The following is a 21,362-nucleotide window of genomic DNA, read 5'->3' as shown; positions in this document are numbered from 1 at the left end:
AAGTTTAGTTACACTTTCTCACAAAGGCACAACACTGACTTTCTTTATAGTCGTGGGCACCACCTAACCCCTGGAGGTAACGTGAGGCTCCATCCTGATGTCTTGTTGGCACAGTTTCGGGGGAAAGACTACCGAGTTTGTGCTACAGGAGCTTGAATGCTGGAAAAACAGTGATAGTGAGACACTGTTGGGGAAATTATTGGCAGTAAAACAAAAATTCCCTGTTCAGTGGACAACTTTCATACAAGTGCTGCCAAGTATTTGAATGGAGCTCGCTGTCCTTCAATAGAAGAAAAGAAAAGGCTATTACATACTGTATCTTTTCTTCAAACACACCAGCTACCCTTTGAACGAGTGGTTCACATAGTTCATTTTCAACCATTTCAGTGTATCAGATGTTGCTGCTTCCATGCACAGACACACCCTCTGCAGTCCATGTGAGCTATCCTGTGAGATGCAGACCACCTGATTTTCAGAGGCAGTAGTCATGGTGAGAGCAGAGAGCTCTGGAGAGGATTTTTACTTTTTGATCAGTGGCTGCAGCACACCTAAAGGCTGGGCGGAAGGACCTGAAAAACCAGCTGCCTGAGATTATTAGTCTCAGCGAGGAGCAGCTCAGGGCAGTAAGTGATCATGCTTCCTCCTCCTCTTCCTCCTCCTCCTCCTCGCTTGCCTCCTCCTCTTCACATTAACACTCTGATTCCCACAGAAACCACATGCGCAGAGGCATCTCTGCTTGTTTTGAAACTCTGTGGTGTGTCTCCAGCTGTGGGACTGTCACTTTAGCACCATCGAGGACTTATTTTCCTCTGTTGGAGTGGCTCAGAAACTTCTTCGACTCGCTTGTGTCTCCCTCCGCAGACCTGCTGTGACTGTCAGCCCTCCACCGGTGGACCATGCCCCCCTCAGTCAGCTGAGGGAGGGGGCTCCGCACTGCTCAGGGTCCCATCTGGAGAAAGCTTGGGCCGAAATCAAAGAGGTTAGGTAAGTCACAGGGGTAACCACTTTGTAGATGTTGTTTTCACCTAAACTTGTGTGGTTGGGAGTCATTTTGTCTGCGCTTTTGTGTGTATATGTGCACTGTGCACTGTGCTTTGTGCTTTGTGTGTGTGTGTGTGTGTGTGTGTGTGTGTGTGTGTGTGTGTGTGTGTGTGTGTGTGTGTGTGTGTGTGTGTGTGTGTGTGTGTGTGTGTGTGTGTGTGTGTGTGTGTGTGTGTGTGTGTGTGTGTGTGTGTGTGTGTGAAGACAAGGGTTCTCCCAGACAACATGCCGAGGCAGCCGGTGAGTCTCAGGTGAAAGGGAATAGCTCGCATTCCAAAGAAATCTCATTGAAATCTGCCAAATCAGTGGGACGACATAGATTCACGTCTGAAACTTTGAAGATTTAGTTTCAGTTCCCATCATTATCAGGCTGTGTATCTCCTTTTGACAAGTGACTGTTTGATGGAACGGCCACATTTATCATCTTATCAGTTGCCCAAGCTTTGTCGGAAAGTATGACTGCTGTTTGTGTAGTCCAGCTGCACTCATTCAAAGCTCACCAGTTCTAGATTGCATATCATGTGTAGTCGGTGGGGGGTGAAGTCTTCATTTTGGACTTGTAGCTTTGTTGCAGTGTTTTCTTTAACAATAATTACTGATTTCATTAGCAGGACAGTTGCCTGTGCAGAAAAGAAACATTACTTGTTCTTCAAGTGTGTTGGGACTTTGTATATTCAATATAGTACAGTCATTCTTGTAGAGGTCAAATACTGTGTTTATTCAGCTTGAGGTAAAATGAGGATCACTTTGAAATGTCAGCCGTATGGAGCCAGTTTTTACAGTATGGCGCTCAAATGGATGTGGTTTGACATCGCTTTTTTTCCTTTGTTTAATTATGGGATTATGGGAATACTGTATTAGTGAGGCTGTAGCCGGCCTGACTAGTAGAGATGAGACTCGTGTGGTCTCCGTAGACAATAAGCACGGGTCTGTTGTGTGTACTTTACCTTCTTTTGTTGTCATATTTAACTGTGATAAGCACCGATTGAAAATAAAGCTTGTTATCCAGCTTTGGAAAGCATATAGTACATGCCAGTAAAAAGAAAAACACACCCAAGAGGTTTCATTTCACCCCACGTTGGAGTGTTCATGTCATCAGCAGAAATCTTTAACGTCAAATGCTAATTTTAAAAAGTGTGGGATTTGCATCAGGTTCCAATAGAGCACCCTGAGGTGTTGATGGTAGATAAATACTGTAGAATACAGAAGAGAAACTCCAAAGGAACCCAAGCTCTACTGTATGACTGTTTTCTGACTAACATGATGTTAGTATTAGTCATGTCATTACATTATTGGATTATTATTCTCATGGGGAATCCTGAAGGAATAATCAAAACTTCATCCCCGACAGTTTGAGTAGGTTTCTCTCATGTTAAAACACTTGACTGGCAGATTTCTAATTAAAAAATAATGACCCTAATCAGTGTAAATACACACCCAGAGAATTTGTTACATTATGTTCTTGTTTGATATTTTAACATTTACTTCAAGGACATTTTTTTTTTTTAAAGCTTTCAAAGCTGTAAATAATCCAATTAGGTCTTGTTCAGCTTTAGCATTCAGTCTGCGTTCCTCCTCATCCATATCTGACTGTTTCAACTCGACTCACTTCAACGTAAATGTCACCATGTTCAGTTTAAAAAATAAAAATAAAAACAGCAATCAACACTCAGTTAGTTTAGAAGACGAATTTACTTTAAAAATCGTGCTTTTTTTTTTTCTAACTGAGTTTGGTATTTGGATGATTGTTGCGTATTAAAATCTACACCTTTACCCATTGTAGATATTTTAGGGACAGTGTAGCCAGTCCAGTGACTTAACAATACATCTGCTTTCATTCCTGTCATTCACTTTATGAACTAAACACACTTATATTGCCTCTTCACTGCGCACATATTTGTGAATTCATTAAATCTCATGTGTCACTTCAGCATTTATATCAATCCCAGGCGACTGCACTCAGTCAAAGGTCCGTCAGTGCTGCTGCAAATCCCTCCATTATCTATAGAGGTCAATAAAAGTCACAGTTAAATCCAGCTTTAGTGTGACATCTGGAAAACAAACGATATCAGAAATTTGCGTGTGACGTGACACAGATGACCTCTCTGCTCTGACTTCAGTCTGCATGTCTGTTCCTCTAAAGAAACCACCAATGTCTTATTAACCTGCTTCAAAGTGAATACCCAAATATTGATTCCGACCGTCATGTGATGAAGGTCATACTTTGAATGTGTTTGTGACCATGTGTGCAGGAGACTGTGTTGTATTTACTGTGTGGACTCGTGTGTGCAGAGAAGTGGAGCCGGTCAACAGCTTCATCTGTTTTCACCCCTCGCATAAAAAAAAAAAGAGGAAACTAAATTGTTCCTGTTCTGCATGGAGTCCACGGTCTGAACAGACCAATAAAGGATTTGTTTACTGAGGGTGGAAGAAAGGATATTGAATTTGCAGCGTTAGTGAATAGCTGCAATTCGCAGAACGACAAACAAACTCTTATTACAGTTTGGAGGAGAAGGGAGGAGAAGACGTGGCCGATAAGGAAAGAGACGCTGACGTCATGACAAAAACGATAGCGTTAGATTTAGCTACAAATTCCTTTGCCTTCAAAATTTTGAGCTTAAAAATCATGTGTTCAAACTATGAATAACTTATTTTTTAGAAAAGTAAAACTATTTTGGAGGCCGTATCGTCACTCCTACCTTTGAGTGAGCATCCTGCTTGTGTATCCTCTGCGACTTTCACATGCATTCCCTTTAGGGAAAGCAAATTGCAGTGAGGTCAGTGTTAATCTCTGTGAAGTATACAACTTGCAGTCATGCTGTCAGGTACTCAGTGTAAATGACGCGAGCTCAAATGGGGGATTTAATCCTTAAAGTCACACTGGTCCGATCAGTTGCTTCTCTGAGATATGGAGCTGGGTAGTGGAAGTGTTGACTGATACAAATCCTTGAATCTAACAGACATACAAAGTCTAAAATATGTATCTGGTGTCCATATTGACAGTGTTGTAGCTGATTGATATTCAATATCATTAGCTGTGTGGTTCGCAGATGGCCATTATTGTTATAACACAGCAGTAGAATCCAGGTATGATGTCAAGGTTGAAATGTTTTCTCCATCTTGCAGCTGTTCCCGTCTAAAGCCTGCGACCTTTACTGTCACTCATGTTTGAGTTTACCTGACAAATTTACCTTCTCTTATCGTGACCATAAAGGCTGTATGTTTATGGCTTATGGTATTTCCAGTCTGTAGCTTAGCTGATCACCTGCTGTTTGGTTTGTACACTAGGAATGTAGAAGCTGGTGAGCACGATGTACAAAAGACTTCTGTACCATAAACACAAAGCAACTGCCAGCCGCCATCTAAACAGTCACCACATTATAGATGAACTGTTTAATCCTGGCGTGAAACAGTTTCTGTGTCGGTCTATGCGTAAGTCATGTCTTAATTAGGGTTAGATTCATGTGTAATATTTTTGACAATGAATGAGTTATGAGCTGGCTGCGGGATGGCGAGCAGCACAACATGGGAAATAGTACAAGGTGTGTTAGCTGTAGGTGTTTCCTCAGCTGGAGTCTACTGATCCTTAAGTGACCTTTACTACACAGCACCGAACCAAAACCCGTAACCTGCAGTCAGTCTGATGTCGACACACCCCGTTCTGGGAGCGCCGACACACCCACCCACTACTGATCAAATACCGGCATGTCTTGTTATTTATAGAGACCAGGAGTTTAACATTTTGTTACACCAGCCATGTGCAGCTGCAGCAGATGGCCCGTGTATTTACAGTGAAGTTCTTCACTGCCCATTTTGGAAGAACATGCAGAGGCTGTGAAAACAAACCCTGCTCGCGGAACATTAAAGACTACCTATTTATCCTTTGCTTACTCCAGCCATGCCCTCACCTCCTCTTGATAAAAGTTGGTACACATAATCCCTGTGAGAATTCTGTTGTGCTGCCCAAGATAGCAGTGATTTACCCAGACAGCAGCGCAGCTATGACTACAATGCATCACTAATAATCTGGAGCTACATTTAAATTAGATTAGTGTGACTGACAAAAAAAACCCCGTCCCTTTAAAGGTGAGTTTCCAGCTGACTTTAGATGAAAAGGATCATTCTAATATTAATATGATCGTTCTGTAAGTTTATTAATCAGCAAATTAACTGCACCGCTCTGGATGGGACCTGTCCATGGGTGAAGATGATTTTTGTGCTTCGGTGTGCTGCTGTTAACCTTCAATAAAAACCTATAACTTTTTCACGTTATATTTTTTACTGAAAACCTGCTTCAGCTAAATATGTGTCTGCTCTTTACTACGCAAAGATCCATCGGCTTGAATATTGTCAACCAGAATTATAATATTGTTAACAGTGCGCACTTAAATTTATCAATATCAGGTTACAAAGTCCACCTTGTCTGTAGGCAATGCATGCGGATGCCCTTTGTTTTGCAATTCTTTCGTTTGATAACTGTGTTGTTAAGGCAGACTGAAGTAGTTTTAGTTTTAAGGCCATATTATTAAGATTTACTTGACAATGTAAAAGTAAAATTGACTTCACTGCTGGTTAGATAACCTCACCTGCATGCTGTATTCCCCTCTATGTTACCAAAGCAATGGTGTTAACATACAATCAGTTAGCCACTTATCAGGAGCTGTCACCTCTGCAAACAGCAAACATGATATATGCCATTATTAATCTTTATCCTAATATAATGTCAACACCTGCAGAGTCACTCGTGCAATATTTGCTGTTGAGCAGGAAGCTGTATAAGACGTACAGCACCGCACAGTATTGAGCTTCACGATTCTGCGGTCATCTCGCAATGAAAATTCAGATTGAATTATTTTTGTAGAAAAGAAAAATTGTCGGACATTTTCTTCAAGTCATGATGTCTGTCTTTCATAGGTGACGAGTGTCACGTGTCCTGTAAATGGGCCTTTCACGAAGCTTGTGCACAGCTTGCAGGTGAAATGTAAATTTTTACGCTTCATTGATGCTTTAAGCTGTGCATACAAGCCACTGTTTCCATACATTACCGGCGGACACACCAATAACACAAAAAAGAAGTGAGGAAGAGAAATCTAAACTCATTGCCTCTGTGAACTAAAGATGTCAAAGTAGACATTCAGTCTCGCATAAATGTTTAAAACCACAAAACACAAACATTTTGGGAAATATGTTTATTTATTTTCCAACCAAGAATGAAATGAGACGATCGATCACCTCATGATTACTTCCTCCGTTTCTCGGCTTTGTGTGGGTTCTGTAGTTACACATTTACGGTACTGACACAAGAGTGCAGTTGATCTTCTTATCTGACTCTGGCCAAGAAAGCAAATAAGAGTATTTCTGCAACTCAGAAAATGACAGTCTGGTTCAAGTGTGAACAAGAGAAGGGTTAGAAGAATGTGTTCACTCAAAACCTGGCACAAACATCCACTTACTCCAACAGGTGAATTTATTCAACTCTGGGGGTCAAAGGTCAAGGGGACTGTGCCCACATGTTAACCCAAAATGTGAACGCGATATCTCAGGAACGCCCAAAGGGAATTTCTTTAAATTTGGTACAAACATTCACTTGGACTCAAAGATGAACTGATTTGAATTCGGTGGTTGAAGGTCAAAGGTCAAGGTCCCTCACATCCGCCGTCCCATTCTTGTGATTTGGTCTCATGCTGAAATGGTGGCACTTACCTTCGGTGTCCACCTTGTAGATTGTATAGATCCTCTCTGCTTAAAGATGAGTGAACCATCTACGTTTTATAATTTGTTGCTTCTTTGCAGCAACACCCTTACTCATATTCACATAAGCTCCATCTAATGTCATAGCTACAGCTTCGTGTCCTATTAGAATCAGCTTTATTGGCCAAATTCCTTCAAAGTCTTCACTTATATGAATCTTGACAGACATGGCTGTAAACTGTCACTTTGACTGGTTGGCAGAGGTAGACAACTGTGAGGCGCTAAATTTTTATTAGTCAGTGGTCTCGAAGTGACAGCAATGATTAAATCTCATTAAGTCAATCAGCGGTTTATAAAATGTATAATATTCAGCAATAACTTCACAGCTGATGCTGTCAAATTTGAACTTTTGCATACTTTCTGTGGCTGCAATAAATGGAGCTGTCAATCTAACACAAGAGAGGCTGTGTGTGTCCGTGTGTGTGTCCGTGTGTGTGTTGTGTGTGTTTGGGACTTCTCTTCCGTGTGCGGGGATTTTCTGCTTTTTATAGCTGATGCAAATTTTGCCCAGCTTTACTGATCGGGTGCTGCTGTGCTTCGTTCCCAGCAGACACACCGCAATGTCCCTCTGTCTGACGAACACTCTAATAAGCCCTCACTGTAACATTTCAATGCAGTGCGTCCCTCTTCCATCTAACCTCCTATGATTAAAATGTTTTGTCCGTCCACCACATCTGCAGAGCCTGTTATTTCTCTGACCCCATAACAGAGTAATGATATGTTTGCACGCTGATGATTTTGGGATTATTCGCTGAAGCTGTAAACGAGAAGAGAAAGTGTAGAGGCTCAAAAACCAAACTAACTCCACATTTCATAATTCAGTAAATTTACAAAACATAAAGAAAGATGCTTTTGGAATGAAGTCACCATTCCATTCTTCCGTGTTGTACAAATAAGGTGAAAGGAACAAATCATATCTTCTAGTTAATGACCACGTCTATAAATCACGCCTGAATGACTCAGTGACCTCATTGTTTACTCATCCTTTTACGTTACACTACGTTAAAAGAGGATGAGGAAGTTCCATTGTGACGCTCGTCCAGTTCCAGCAGCGTCGAAGTGGAAAGTGAAGTACGCGTAACATTTCTAAAACAAAAGGCTCCCATGAACCTACATGTAAATTTGATTTATTGTTTTTATGGAACTTAAATACAAAGTGACAGCAGGTACAGTTATTTTACAGGAAGTTTGCTGCTATCTCCGATCAAGCAACAATGTCATTATTCCAACTCTGGGAGGTATCTGTTACAGGGACAGCCCTGGCCTACAGCTGTGTGCACACTGTTTCCTCAATAGTATCAGGGATCCTCCTTAATGATCTCTGCATGACACATAACAATTGCAACACAGTATGAGATGAAGATTACAACATATTGGAGGTTAATAAAATAACATATGTGTGTCTCCAAATCTGTCAAACAATATTGTTTCCGAATTATTTTCTTGTTTTGATCTACACCAGGAGCTGGTTTTTTTTTTTAATCTGAAAATATCTCCCTCACGTGAATGCAATGCTGTTTCCAGAGAGTATCAGTTGGCTAAAGTGATTTATTTGTGTTTGTTTTGGCAGGTTATTGATGAAAATGCAAGCTTCAACTGTCTCACCTGTGACCAACACTACAGTCCCTTCAAACATAACCACCGTCACCAAGTCCAAAGAACAAATACTCATACAGAGTAAGGACCTCTCATGTGTTTGTGCTTTTTGCTATTTGTCCTCTTTAGTTAGATATTAATGAAACACACCCTAGTGATTAAGGTGTTTTTTTGTCGGCACCATTATATTAATATCGTCTCTTTTGGCAGAGATTTAGATCATCATGACGAGGACAAAACCTTGTATGTTGCTGGACTGTATGAAAGGCTGGAGGGCTTTTAATTTGAAACAAGGGCTTTTAATTTGAAACGGACGCAGGAAATCGCTGCGTTTGACCGGACCAATGGAGTAACTTTATCACTCACTGACACAGCGATTTGGTATAAAGTGCTGGCGACGCTGTTGTAGTCCAACCAAAAATAATATGATGAGCCAAGGCTTATAAATTACATCCTGTTGCATCATCAAGCTTATCTAGATGGCTTGTATGGGAGCGGCATTTATGCATTTGAAAGAAAATATTTGCCATGATCTGTTTCCATGCCGTTGCTAGGCTACAACACACTACTTCTGGAGGATACACAAAATAAATGGGGCCGCGAGGAGCAGGCGGAATATGTTGAGATGTAGGAAGCACACAAGTGAAAAACAAGCTGTCAGTGTGTTCATCACTCATTCGTCCTCTCCGTGTGTCTCCCAGGTTCTGGGGCCATGATCGCTGTCATTGTCATAGGCATCATCGTCATCCTTGCCATTCTACTGATCATCCTGAAGACGTACAACAGGTGAGATGACATTCCTGTCAAACAAAACAATTCATGAATGTCCGGAGTTTTGAAACAGTTATGCTATTTTTATCCACTTGAAGGAGCAGATATTGTACTTACACTATGACCATGATTTACACACATTTTGGCTCGTTACTTTTTCCTTTTGAACCGACACATTTCCATTGTCACAACACCATGAGTTGCAAGCAGCACAACCAAAGAGGGACATTCCCTTCTCAGATTGTTTAGTTTGAATTTTTTTCTGGCGGCAAAAGTGGGAAACTCCCCAGTATTTACAATAAAAATTCAGAGGTCTGTTCAGCTGTTTCATGTTATTACTTTTCTATTTTTAACATCCTCTGACTCATCAGATGTATCTGGCAATCTTTTGGGGGGTCTCCACCTGAAAGTGGGACACCACTGACCTATAATATTGTGCAGGGTGAAATTAAGTCTGAGAGTCGCTCTCAATCTGCAGGGCTGATATTTTATTGAAGTAAAAAGCAGCAACACTTGAAGGTAAATAGGATTCTTACCCTTATAATGAAAGAACAGCAGTACTGTCAACAAAATGTACTCAAATATCAAAAGTCATCTTTAGTTATTATAATAGCCCTCTCTGTGTTATAATTGCATGACTAAATTATCAATATTAAGATGGAACCTGCATTTTTATTTGTTGATGGTCATGGTTCAAGCTGATTATAACTTCTATCTGTTTTGTTGTCTTCCCTCTAAAATGTAGTGGAGTAGAAGAAGACCTATCACAAGTATCACAAATTGAAAACAGTAAACTTAAGCACCTCAAACTTGTACATAAGTACAGTCCATGTTCGTAAATGAAGCCTACTGCACGCTGTCAACCTGCGGGTTGGGACCCCAAAGGGGACATACCGTTGTCTGAGGGGAAGATAATGAACAAGATGAAGGAAATTAATTTAAACATATTTCTTATTCAGGATATTCTGATTATTATTCTCGAATAAATAATTGTTCTGATAGTTCAAGTAAACCTTTTAAGAAGGAGAAATTACAAAATTTGTATTTGATGCATTAGCTACTATATTTGGTCCTTTCATTCCTGAATAAAGGAAAATTGTATATCCTCTCTAGTTGAAACCAAATGAATCTCTAACCAGCGATAGCTGAAGTGTCATTTTGTTTAACGTCATGGTGTCTTTTTGGCCAGGCGGACACATGCATCCAGAGTCCTGGGAGCCAGAAGTGGGTCCAAACCTCGTCCAAAATTGTCACAATCCACAGTTCAGAGCAACATGCCGCTAAACACCATGGGGGTCTCCTCGGTGTCGGGCAGCTTCAGCAACTTGACCCCGACGTCAGAGAACGGCTTCCGCTTACCCAGAGTGGAGCTCAGCAGTGTGGAGGGAAACCACATAGAGCAGTTCAGTGACATCAGCAGGTCCACTGTGGTCACCATACACGACGGTCCCTCATTAGGGAACACATAGCACCGAGACCAGCGTCACAACAGCCATTGACTGATGTGTTGTCGTCATCCCTGACCACATACTGTGCTGACTGAATCCTGTGGGAATCCGTGACGTGTTGTCACTATTTGCCACCAACTGAGCCACTGCTGTTGACTACAGGGATATGAAGATGTCCCTCTACAAAATCATATATTATGAACAAAATGGTACCAGAAACAGACACAATGGATCATGAAGGATGTCGCAAGATGATACAACTTTCAATTGAAGACATTTCTTTTTGACTAAAGTCAGTGTTCAGAGTATAGATGCCATTCCTGTTTGTAATCTTTACTGATGTCGCATCACTACTAATACAATGAAGGAATCTGTAGTAAAGACTGTGTATCTCTTAAGTGAGTAGATTTCTGTGTTAAAGAGAACCATAGAGGTTTGTGAGTAGATATATAATTAGTGTAAACTTCAGAGAAGACAAAGACAGTATAAAAGAGGATAACTCACTGTGTATGACTGAGGAAATACATGATGTATGTTGATATTGCCAATTTATTTGTATGTCCTTAGTTTACCTTGCCTTATTCTGTCTTTGTCTTCTGCTCACATATTCACTGAGATTAGTCTTTGATTTATTACAATTGATCAATTATCAATGCATTATTTTTTACCGCACAGAGTAAAGAGACTATTTTGTGGAACATCTGTCAGCCTAACTTGTGTGAATCCTCATTTAATTTGACACCAAAGTATTTTGCACTTTATTTTCATTACTCCCTGTATTTGTATTGTCTGTGGTTCTTTAATGAAAAGAAATCACATGAAAATAAATATTTCTAATTGTGTGTCCCTTGTGTGTTAAAATGAAGTCATTTGGCACGGAGGACAAAATGGTAGGATTTTAGGAGGAAAGTTACTGCGCCCTCTCCTGGTACCTGCTGGTGACGCAACATCGAAAATCCGTCGAGCTGCATTCAAGATGACAAATGTTCGTTGCGAACTAGTGAACTTCAGTCCGTCGCCATAAACATGCTCGGTGCTTTTTTTTTTTTTCATTTTTAAATCCTGAGATAATTTTTTTTTTTTTTTTTTTTTTTAAAGAATAGATGAATAGGACGCTATTTATGAATTGAGTTGTTTAAATCATTTCAGAACTGAAGGCGAGTCTTGAACGCGACTTTCAGAGCTGCTGTTTACATTACGATGGTGACCGTGGGTAAGTGGCTCAACAAGCTGACTGAACTTCACGACCCATATTCTGTAGAAAGTTGAACGATTTCGTTTGCGTTTTGAGTTTGAATCTACGCTCGTACGTACCCGGCTGCCTCTTTCGCGTGAAATAACGCAGAACAAAAACCCCGACGGTGTCCACATTTACTGCGCTACTGTCCATGCTAAGGAAGTAAAGCTATCGGCATGGGTCAGGTGTTCGTGACGTCGGTCCACTGTTTTGGTCACCGTTAAACGGTGTCGCAACAGCAGCAGGATATGGAGACGTGTGACTGCGTTGTGTTGCAGGGGAGCTGCTGAGCCTGGTGCTGGTGTCGGCGCTGTGGGGCTGCACCAACCCGCTCCTGAAGAGGGGCACGGAGGGGATCGAACACGTGACCAGGACCAGCAGAGCCTCGCAGCTGCTGGCAGAGGCCAAGTTTCTTCTGCTGAACCTCAAGGTAAGAAGCATTTTGAGTTTCACGTCTCAATTCAATTCCGTTCAATTGTATTTATATAGCGCCAAGTCACAACACGTCGGTTGACACGTTAAAGTCCTGACAGCAGAACTTTACAGCTTCATGCAGAGAAACCCAACAATTCAACAATTCCCACATAAGCGAGGAGGAAAAACAAAACAAAAAACCCTCCTCTTTAAGGGAGACAAACCTCCCAACAGAGGGAAGGAAATACTTCCTCTTAACAGGAAGAACCCTCGGACAGAACCAGGCCTGGTGAGGGGAGAAAGGGACATGCAGCTCCATGGCTTTCTGCAAAAGAAAGAACAGAAACTACGGGAGCGAGGCAACAGATAATAAGCAAAAACAAAAAACAACAACTATGGAAGAGAAAAAGCATGAAGTTAATGAGATGCGATGGTGAGATATGAATGTATAGAGAGTGAAAGAGTGAGAGGAAAGAAACTCAGAGCACAACGAGGTTCCCCCAGCAGCCTCGGCCTGTAACAGCAGAACTAAGGGATGTGTTCAGGGGCAAAACAACCAGTCAAACAGGACATTAATTGCACTATGTCTTTTGCTCTCCAGTACCTGGTCCCATTTCTTTTAAACCAGAGTGGCTCTTTGGTCTACTATTACACACTTTCAACCACAGGTGAGACACGCACTTTAAAAGTTAACACTGTCTGATGGCAGGGTCTGGTGCACTGTAAAATACAGGGGGGGGGGGATAGGTTGTGTATGAACACAAGTCAGTAGAATTTTTGATGTTTTAAGTGTCAAAGCATGAGGAGCACAAGTGCACGTTGCAACACCAACGACAGCTCAGCAGTCCCAATAAGTAATACATTTTGGGATCATGTCACGTCAAATTACTGAACCACACATTCTGTCACAGTATTCTTTCTTCTCGGGGTATAAATTAATCCCCAAACTCCCCCCCCCCCTTCTCATTCAGAGTTATCCCTCGCTGTCCCTGTGGCCAACTCTCTCACCTTCCTTTTTACTCTGCTGACTGGCAAGGTACTGGGCGAAGAGTTCGGAGGCAAACGTAAGTCTGTCATGTCGGTGAGAACGACACCTCGCAGTGGCTTTTCGGCACGAGGCCCGTCACGCAGCCGGGGATATGAGGACCGATCCAGAAACTAATAGGCTGCAATCTGGAGGGTCAAATATCCGGCTATTAGGAATCATTTCCAGATTTGGTGGACAGATTCAGCAATGTTACTCTTATGAGCAAGACACAAGTCATTTTTTGCTTCGTAATACTTCACCAGCAAGACATTATGAAGCAGTTAATTCCCTCCTGTTCCTTTCGCCTCGCCCTGAAGAATACTGTAGTGCTTGTTCTGTATTTTAAGATGTTCTTCTTTTTTTGAACTTTGATATTCTGTCTTATCCTCCCCCACACGCCTCACTCTCTGCAGAGGCTGTCGTGGGAATGTTCCTCACCATGGCTGGCATCACTCTGTGCGTTATAAGCTCCATTGACGACACAGACGGCGGGCGGCCGAATGCGACCCAGCCTGTGCACTAATGGAGAACGGGATTAAAGCGAATTCTCCTGCACCTTCGAGCATGGACGGGAACGAAGGCCAAAGCAGAGTTGGAGCAGTCAATTTAGGTTCAGGCAGCGGCTCCTCAGAGCAACGGTTCTGCGAAGGAATTGTGCCCGAAATGATCTCAGCTTGAGCCTCAAAAAGACCTGGCTAGAAACTCCCAACGCCAAGATGAAGGGGAAGTGGGTTCACATAAGGTTCACCCCGGAGCTCCACTAGATTTATGGCGCTCGCATGGAACTCGCTGGTTGTTAACTTTTACTTTCGAGCGTTCCGCTGCCGCGCCGTGTGACTTGGAATCTGCGTAAAGGCCATACAGACCACATACAAATAAGGCAGGGGTTTGAAATGGACCAATTAGATGTCACCTTCTGGATTAACAGGGACATTTTATGGCAGCTGCCTTCTGTCTGCTGCAGCATGTATTCGGGTAAGAGCAGGACACAGTTTGACACAAATTGTTCAGCTCAAGGATAAAGCGGGTTTTTTGTATCATTATTTTTCTTTTCTTTGTCCTTCTTCTTCTTCCCCGCTGCCTCGTCACACTCGCAGCTCCGCCATTTTCTCAAACTCTTGGTGAAGGAAAAGTAACAATGGCCGCTCTGTAAACATGTCTGGAAAAAGTCATACAGACATGAGTCACGTACATAGTAATATATATTTTTATTGTCACAGTATTTAATCGATAGAAGACACTGGACAGATGACTTTGTCATCGTTGTGAACTATTCCTGTACTGATATTTAATTAATAAATTGTTGGCAACACAACTCTGCATCTGTTATGTCCTCCATCACACATTTACGCAAATACAAATTGGCCTAAAATGTCCTTCAAATATGGTTTCTTATGAACATAGCAGGAATAATTTGCACCATTGAACATGTACACAGTATCTGTATCAGAGTTATCTCTGTAATACAGAATGAACACAGTATCATTAACAGCTGGAGGAGACATTAACACTAGTTTTAAATACCTATAATATCAGAAAGGAGTTTGTTTGTATGACAATACTGTGTCCATCTCCTGTAGTGTTTGTTCCTATTTTGTCCAAACGTATTCACATTTCTGACATTTCTAAAAGAAAACAACATCAGCTAATGCTGTTACTCGGCTCATTACCGCGGTTAAAGTACTACCAATTTAACCCAACGTTCATTTTGTAGAAGCAGTAATCGCTCGGTTTCCAGCCGCAGCGAAGCTGTTAGGATGCTGTGACTTCCTCCTGATGGTGGTTTTGTTCTTCTGTGACTGCCGAGGCACCCGGCGGGCTCTCCTGTCACAGAACAAATACTAAATCAGTGCGAACACAAACAGGAAGATGATTTCACCGGCCTTGATAGTGACGGTGCCGACAAAAGAAACCTGACGACGCAGCGTTGTAGGACGCGAGGTGGGTGAACTTGCCTTTTGTTGTCCGTTCTCTGCCCGAGAGTTGGATGGCGACGGCCGTGACTTGGAGGACGTCGGCTTCAGCTCAGGCTCCTTTTCAAATGAGAGACACAGAGTCAGTACTATTTACGTGCGCTCAGTATAAACTCTTGCATTTATTCAATTATCAGCTGCTTGTGTGTGTGTGGGTGTACAGTATGTACCAGGATTTCAGCGATGGACTCCTGTTCAGATGGCAGTGCCTTTTATAGAACAACAACAACAACAAAATCAACCGATTTGTACATTAAAAGTCGAGTGATCCTTTTTATTAGGACACACCGATTATGATTCTCTAAATGTAATCGCCCACTCACACATACTATACCTGCTCTATATTGTTCTCGTGTGGGTGTTCTTTGTCATTGTGCTGCTTGCTCTTTGTAATTTGTGCCTGTCTCTTGAGAGAAATTGACAGTGTTATGTGATTTTTTTTTTTTTTTTTAATGCAGTACAACATGCAATATACTTATGACAGTAAACAGATGATTACTCAACATGAATATAAAGACATCGGTTAGAAATGTAGACAGTCGATTGTCTTTCTAAACGGGTTTAGGTTGTTTTGGTCTTTTTGCTTCTTTTAGATGAAAATTCAGTATTATCGGTCAGATATTCATGACTTGTGTTTTAATTTCACTAGTTATATCTGGCAAGGGCGCCATAATGCTCCATCTCGTGCAAACTGTTATATATCTTGTCATTTTCAAGGTTCTATAATGTCTGTCTGTCCATTATGTAAATGTCCCTACTTAAGAGTGAATGAATATCAAAGACTGTGTTAATTCTCTTTTCTTCAGTAAACAGTCACATGGAAACTAAGAAAAATACCTGCAGAGGATCCTCTGTGTTGTTTAGTTCCTCATCCTCCACTATTTCTGCAACTCTCTATAGACACAAAATGAGATTCAGATTTAGATGTGTCCATATATCTACATGGGCTACCAATTGCACTTCCCTCAGTGATGTTTTAGCATTTAATCATCACATTATATTATGCAGTGATGAGACTGAAGCTAACCTGATCAACAGGAAGCTCTATGGCTGTATTTTCATCCTCCTGCACCTCTTCAGCTCCTCGTACCTCCTCTCTCCTTTTCCTCGCTGCCCTTTTGAACACGCTGGGCTGAACTGTCATAAACAAAAACCAAGATCTTAATTAGCACAGAAATTAATCACATTCATTTTGCATGTGAAAGTGTGGTTTTTTTGTGTGTGTGTGTTTTTCTTTGGATTAAACATATAAATTCAGGTCTGAGGTAATCCTGACCCGATCCATTACTGAGTGGTGGCCTCAGCTGCATTCGGTTCTTGCGGATCTTGACCGGCCGGGCGGAGAACACCGAGGCCTCATCTGCTCCCTCTCTCTGTGAAGCAACAGGAGCTGCAGCTTCATCTCCCGTCGACTTCACCCTCCGACCGTCCGACTGAAATTCATGGTTTGCAACTGAATACATTTTCCATTAACAGCTTTGCATATCACGAAAGCCACCTGCACTGTTTGCCACGCTTGTGGTGCATTATGTGTGTTAAGCAATACACGCCAAGCAAACGCACCCAATGTAGCATAATGAAGTGTGAATTAAAGACAGTGGAGGATTGTTTTGTACCTCTGGGGAGTCGAGGAGAGCTGAGTCACTGTATTGGTCTTCTGGGCCGCTTCCTGCTTTCCTGTTCTGAGAGGAAAAAAGACAAGAGATGCCCTTTGCCTGTTTTTGTTTTTGTTTTTCAGTTCATTATCTTGTGACAGCTGTCATTCAGACCTGACATGCTGCTAATTATCTGGAGGCTAGAGGGAAAAAAAACAAGACTGTTTTTTAGGACATGACAATAAGGTGAGTAACTGAAGGAATATTTACATCAGCTCTCCGCAAAAGTCTTCTCTTCCCGGGGTAATACCTACAAAATACAGACACAACATTGTATGTAACTAAGATAAATATGTGCCGTATGGTTTTGTTCATGTTCCCAGCTGTCAGATGATCATGATTTCATGTGTGAGTGCAGAGCAGCTGCACATAGACGCACACAAACACGCGTCTTTGCTCGCATACGGAGGACCTTGCATCACAATACCTCTCTGTCGCTTTTGAAACCAACAGCTCCACATATGGAAGTTTCTTGAACCTCTCGGTTCCCACGGCAACATAGCAGTGGCCAGTCTCCAGCTCCACAGCTGAGGACACAGTCACTCCCTCCAAAGAGCACAACCTGGAAGAGGCCCAGGGGTTGGAGGGTTATTTACCACATTACTGTCTCTCTGTTTGGATGTGAGAGTTTGTGTCAGACTGTGCGTCCCACCTGCGCACTGCTCCGGTCCGTAGGCTGACCTTCTCCGTGACCAGACTCAGGATCTGCTCCAGGTCCTGCTGCATGCTCCGAGGAATGATGAATCGGAACGGTAGACACAGGAGATCTCCGTTACGGAAAACACTGGACAGAAACAATGATGGAGATGTTTGCATTTGTTTGGAATCTTAAATAATATACCCCCATATGTGTGTTTAAAGGATTACTGGCTGCTGTAATTGTTACTCTGGTCTGTAACCTGCTGGTCCTGCCACAATGTTATTCCATTATGAGAGATAAAAGAACAAAATCTATAAGACAAAGCTGTGACACTGTAGCTTTAATCTCATCCGATGTTACATTCTATTTAATGCTAATTCCCTCTGTTTGTTTCCCTCTCAGTGATTCCCTGCTGTGCAGCTGCACAGGAACAATAACTCATCAAGATTAACAGTCCGGTGGTGCCACAGGAATCTGGCCATTGTGGACCTCTGCAACCAAATTGCATGCCAAACCCTGTAAGTAATGTTGTTGACATATTTCCCTTCAGTTTCCAAAAGTGTCAACCTGCTGGTGTTGCTAAAGGAAAAGTCAGAGGGTTAAAGTCAGAACAATTTAACATCCAGGGATCATACATTTTGTACAAATTTCCCTCTCCAAGTGTCCAAGTTGATTCCTTTATCTAAAGTGGTGGATCTACCAATAGACTGAAATTGCCTTAGAGCCATTGTGCTTGCATGGTTTGACGAAGTCTGACTGCTGAATCCTCTGATTACAGCTTGGGTTGAATTTTACACACACATCCCATCACAGGTTTCGATATCCAAGAGCATTAAAACAGATTTGAAAAAATATATATATATATATGAAACCATCTCTTAAAGAAAGTAATCTATCTATCTCAATATGTCAATAATAATTGTGTTTGTGTGTAGTTTGTCCAACTCACTGTATAATGCAAGGAACAGGTATAAACTTCCTCCATTTGGCCGAAACATTTGGCCTCTGGATGACTTTAGCCTGGAGAGAACAACAAGACAATCAGATGCACACAAATTTTGTAGTTTTCTCATCAATACTGAAGATTCTTTTGTCAGATTTACATCATCCTCGTTCTGCACATTGATGGCCCTGCACCATCGCAGCACAATCACTTATCCCAAATGCGTAATCGCTGACTGACTACTCCGCTTGTGTCAGCTCGAGGGCTGCAGCCATGGAAACTAACGTCCCTTTTAAGTCTTCCGATGGCACATTCACACGCCGTGTCGGATTTGAGGGCTCTTCACAAAGCTCATGTCGGCCCATATCAATGAAATCTGGAGCCAATGTCCATGTCTGCCTCCGATAACAGAACTGGACCGAATCAGTCGAGTCAGAGCACAGCAGATATTGATAATCTTTCCATATTGTTTTGTTCTTTCTTTGAGGTAGCAGAGAGGCTTGAGGAATTAGGCCAGTCCAGACATGCACATGGACCCAATAGCACTGTGTGGAAGCATAAACTCTTTGTTTCACCAGCAGGATCAAACACACACATACGGACACACTTCCCGCGTTGTTCCACAGCAACCACAACACAGGCATGTAAGACTTTAAAACCAAAGACTACAGCTAAAAAAAAAAAAAAAAAATCTGTTTTCCAAATGGCAGCCACCCAAGGCACACATTTACCCTCCACTCTGGTATGTTTTGCAGAAAAGTAACACTGATGGCTTGAGACTTAATAACACACTCTGCATCTGAGAAACCAAGCGGTCAATCCCACCAGCTGGTCAAAATACAAAGCAAGCGCTTGCCAGCGTGAGTGGCTCTGTGTGTGCGTACTTATGTGTGCGTGTTTGAAATTTAGTGAGCTTCTTCATGCAGAATACCTCCATCTTCATCACCACACCCCGCCCGCCTTCAAATTTCCAGTCGAGTAACTAAAGGGAAGGGAGTTTCGATGTGACTCAGAACATTTTCCTTTTGGATAGAGTTACAACATCTGATATACTCTGGGAGTTTCTGACAATATTCAGCTGTAATTAAGGAGGCTAATGTCACATGAGAGCCCTAAAAGGACACCATGCAAGTTCTGAGAGACTGTTTGATGGACAGCACAATCATTAGCCCATTATTTCTGGTAATCTACGTGACAACCAGTGACATGAATGGGACAGTAATTGCAGAAGGGTGAGCCGTGTAGACACGCAACTAATCCCAACATAACAATGTGTCGTCACACTCGGGCAAATATGAGCTTGTCTCCATGGTGGAAAGTCCTGCACTTATTTTCATATTTTTTTGACTTGGCAGGAGTTTAAATGGATCAGCTTCATATGTGCACAGTGTTGTCCTTCGGTGCATTCCTCCTGGTTAGACCGGGATTAATAAGTGACAGACTGTGCTGCTGGCCTTAATAGGAAACTGGCCACTTATAAAAATAAAATCCTACCTGGGTTTCTTCACGGGCGGCAGGTTGCTTTTTTGTTCCCACGTTCAGGTAACTGTACATGAAGACAAAAGATATGGTGAAGAAAAGCCTGGCACGACACTTGATCTCCTTTCCAAACACCAAAAAAAAATGTGTTACAATTAATTTGACATTCATTTACTATTATTTTAGAGACCTAAAACCTCCTGTTATATGAATTATACATTAAAATGATCCCCAGTATCAGGACTGTAAATGGCATTTGTACTCACTTTAGTTTCTTGAACCTCTCAAAGCCAGCGGCAACGTACTGGGCTCCTGTCTGGAGATCCTGCAGGTCTGTGACCCTGTGGCCCTGCCTGGGGGTGTACAGATTCCTGACGGCAAGGGGGGCACCGATGTTCTGCGTCACCTCATTCAGAAAGGCCTCCATGCTGGCCACCTGACGCTGGTTGACCACGAACCTCCGTCCACTGTAGAAGGGGTCTCCATTCCTATAGACCACCACGCTCTTCACTGGGGGCAGGAGAGATGTAGCTGCGGCGCCAGCAGCCATCTCCGAGCCAGCTGTTACTGTCCTCACACAGAAATTCAAAAAAGGCTCTTGAGTGCTTACGAGTCCACACACACACACACACACACACACACAATCACATTGTTCTTTTCACACAAAGTCTCTCGCTCAACTTACTGACCATTCTCATATTCCAGGTACACATGCATACCACATTCTTTAGGTCACCCTTGTTTAACAGCAACACATCTCGCCACCCCCTTCCAGCACACACACACTGCTCAGTCACTCACAAGCCTGGTGGAGGATGAAGCAGGAAAGCCAAAGGTAAAAAAAATTAAAAAAAAAAAAAATCCTTCTGTTTTTTTGTGGTCTGTCTGGACTCCCACTCACCACATTCTGCTCCTCTATATCCCCCCTCACACACACACACACGCACCCACACACACTTACACGGACACTACTCCACTGACGGCGGTGAGTATTTCCTGGTTGCTATGGCAGCGTGGCCAGCAATGACTGGCTTTGTGGGCCAAACCATCAGCAGAAACCACAACAAAAGAGACAAGAGGAGGGGAGGATGGGTGGGTCTCTGTGTTGTAAGCTACTGAATCAATAAGATAACCTCTCCACCCAGTTGGCCGCATTTTCCAAAACAATAATTACCAAAATATATTGTGCATATTAGCGAGACCAAGTCCAAGAAACAGGCGGTGCCAGAGCCATGACTGGAAATCCTAAGAGTTAACCCTTTTTGTACAACAATGCATACACAAACACACAAAACAATAACATTTTTAAGGATATAACAATATAAGTTTTACTGCCTGTTTAACATCGAAATGTTTCTTTACATTTATACCAAAACACAACAGCAGT

The 21,362-nt window shown here is 42.2% G+C and overlaps 3 protein-coding genes across 4 annotated transcripts; 2 read left to right on the top strand and 1 right to left on the bottom strand.

Annotated features, from left to right (window-relative positions):
• Window positions 1-745: 745 nt before the first annotated feature.
• Window positions 746-11,449, top strand: ncmap (non-compact myelin associated protein). The gene is made up of 4 exons (XM_069720430.1): window positions 746-984; window positions 8,363-8,469; window positions 9,090-9,174; window positions 10,349-11,449. Exons 2-4 carry the CDS (start codon window positions 8,370-8,372, stop codon window positions 10,626-10,628), a joined length of 465 nt encoding a protein of 154 aa, XP_069576531.1. The 5' UTR covers window positions 746-984; window positions 8,363-8,369; the 3' UTR covers window positions 10,629-11,449.
• Window positions 11,450-11,596: 147 nt separating this feature from the next.
• tmem234 (transmembrane protein 234) lies at window positions 11,597-14,600 on the top strand. The gene is made up of 5 exons (XM_069720431.1): window positions 11,597-11,820; window positions 12,123-12,274; window positions 12,860-12,926; window positions 13,230-13,322; window positions 13,699-14,600. Exons 1-5 carry the CDS (start codon window positions 11,808-11,810, stop codon window positions 13,806-13,808), a joined length of 435 nt encoding a protein of 144 aa, XP_069576532.1. The 5' UTR covers window positions 11,597-11,807; the 3' UTR covers window positions 13,809-14,600.
• Window positions 14,601-14,696: 96 nt separating this feature from the next.
• Window positions 14,697-20,938, bottom strand: dcdc2b (doublecortin domain containing 2B). 2 transcript variants are annotated; one of them, XM_069720427.1, is made up of 15 exons: window positions 20,665-20,938; window positions 20,242-20,542; window positions 19,991-20,042; window positions 18,503-18,573; window positions 17,566-17,697; window positions 17,341-17,475; window positions 17,124-17,163; window positions 16,875-16,940; window positions 16,535-16,691; window positions 16,286-16,395; window positions 16,096-16,152; window positions 15,593-15,664; window positions 15,429-15,467; window positions 15,241-15,318; window positions 14,697-15,109 (listed from the first exon to the last, which is right to left on the bottom strand). In XM_069720427.1, the coding sequence occupies exons 1-15, from the start codon at window positions 20,690-20,692 to the stop codon at window positions 15,038-15,040; spliced, it is 1,410 nt and encodes a 469-aa protein (XP_069576528.1). In that variant the 5' UTR covers window positions 20,693-20,938; the 3' UTR covers window positions 14,697-15,037. The 2 variants fall into 2 exon arrangements, with proteins under 2 accessions (XP_069576528.1, XP_069576530.1); XM_069720429.1 differs by having other exon boundaries at window positions 20,877-20,926.
• Between the last annotated feature and the right edge of the window lie 424 nt (window positions 20,939-21,362).

Source organism: Brachyistius frenatus, unplaced genomic scaffold (assembly GCF_029030835.1).
Source record: "Brachyistius frenatus isolate BFR_SWC_R1_liver_20210118 unplaced genomic scaffold, ASM2903083v1 Contig_240, whole genome shotgun sequence".
NCBI classification, from domain to species: Eukaryota; Metazoa; Chordata; class Actinopteri; family Embiotocidae; genus Brachyistius; species Brachyistius frenatus.
This window is presented reverse-complemented; position numbering and strand designations above follow the sequence as displayed.

Coding starts and splice junctions, on each gene's coding strand:
- ncmap (XM_069720430.1), top strand. CDS start 8,370: ATGAAAATGCAAGCTTCAACTGTCTCACCTGTGACCAACACTACAGTC. Junction 8,470..9,089: donor AGAACAAATACTCATACAGA/GTAAGGACCTCT, acceptor TGTGTCTCCCAG/GTTCTGGGGCCATGATCGCT. Junction 9,175..10,348: donor ATCCTGAAGACGTACAACAG/GTGAGATGACAT, acceptor CTTTTTGGCCAG/GCGGACACATGCATCCAGAG.
- dcdc2b (XM_069720427.1), bottom strand. CDS start 20,692: ATGCATGTGTACCTGGAATATGAGAATG. Junction 17,164..17,340: donor GTTTCAAAAGCGACAGAGAG/GTATTGTGATGC, acceptor TGTATTTTGTAG/GTATTACCCCGGGAAGAGAA. Junction 15,665..16,095: donor ACACAGAGGATCCTCTGCAG/GTATTTTTCTTA, acceptor ATTTCTCTCAAG/AGACAGGCACAAATTACAAA.
- tmem234 (XM_069720431.1), top strand. Junction 12,275..12,859: donor TTCTTCTGCTGAACCTCAAG/GTAAGAAGCATT, acceptor TTTGCTCTCCAG/TACCTGGTCCCATTTCTTTT. Junction 12,927..13,229: donor TTACACACTTTCAACCACAG/GTGAGACACGCA, acceptor CTTCTCATTCAG/AGTTATCCCTCGCTGTCCCT.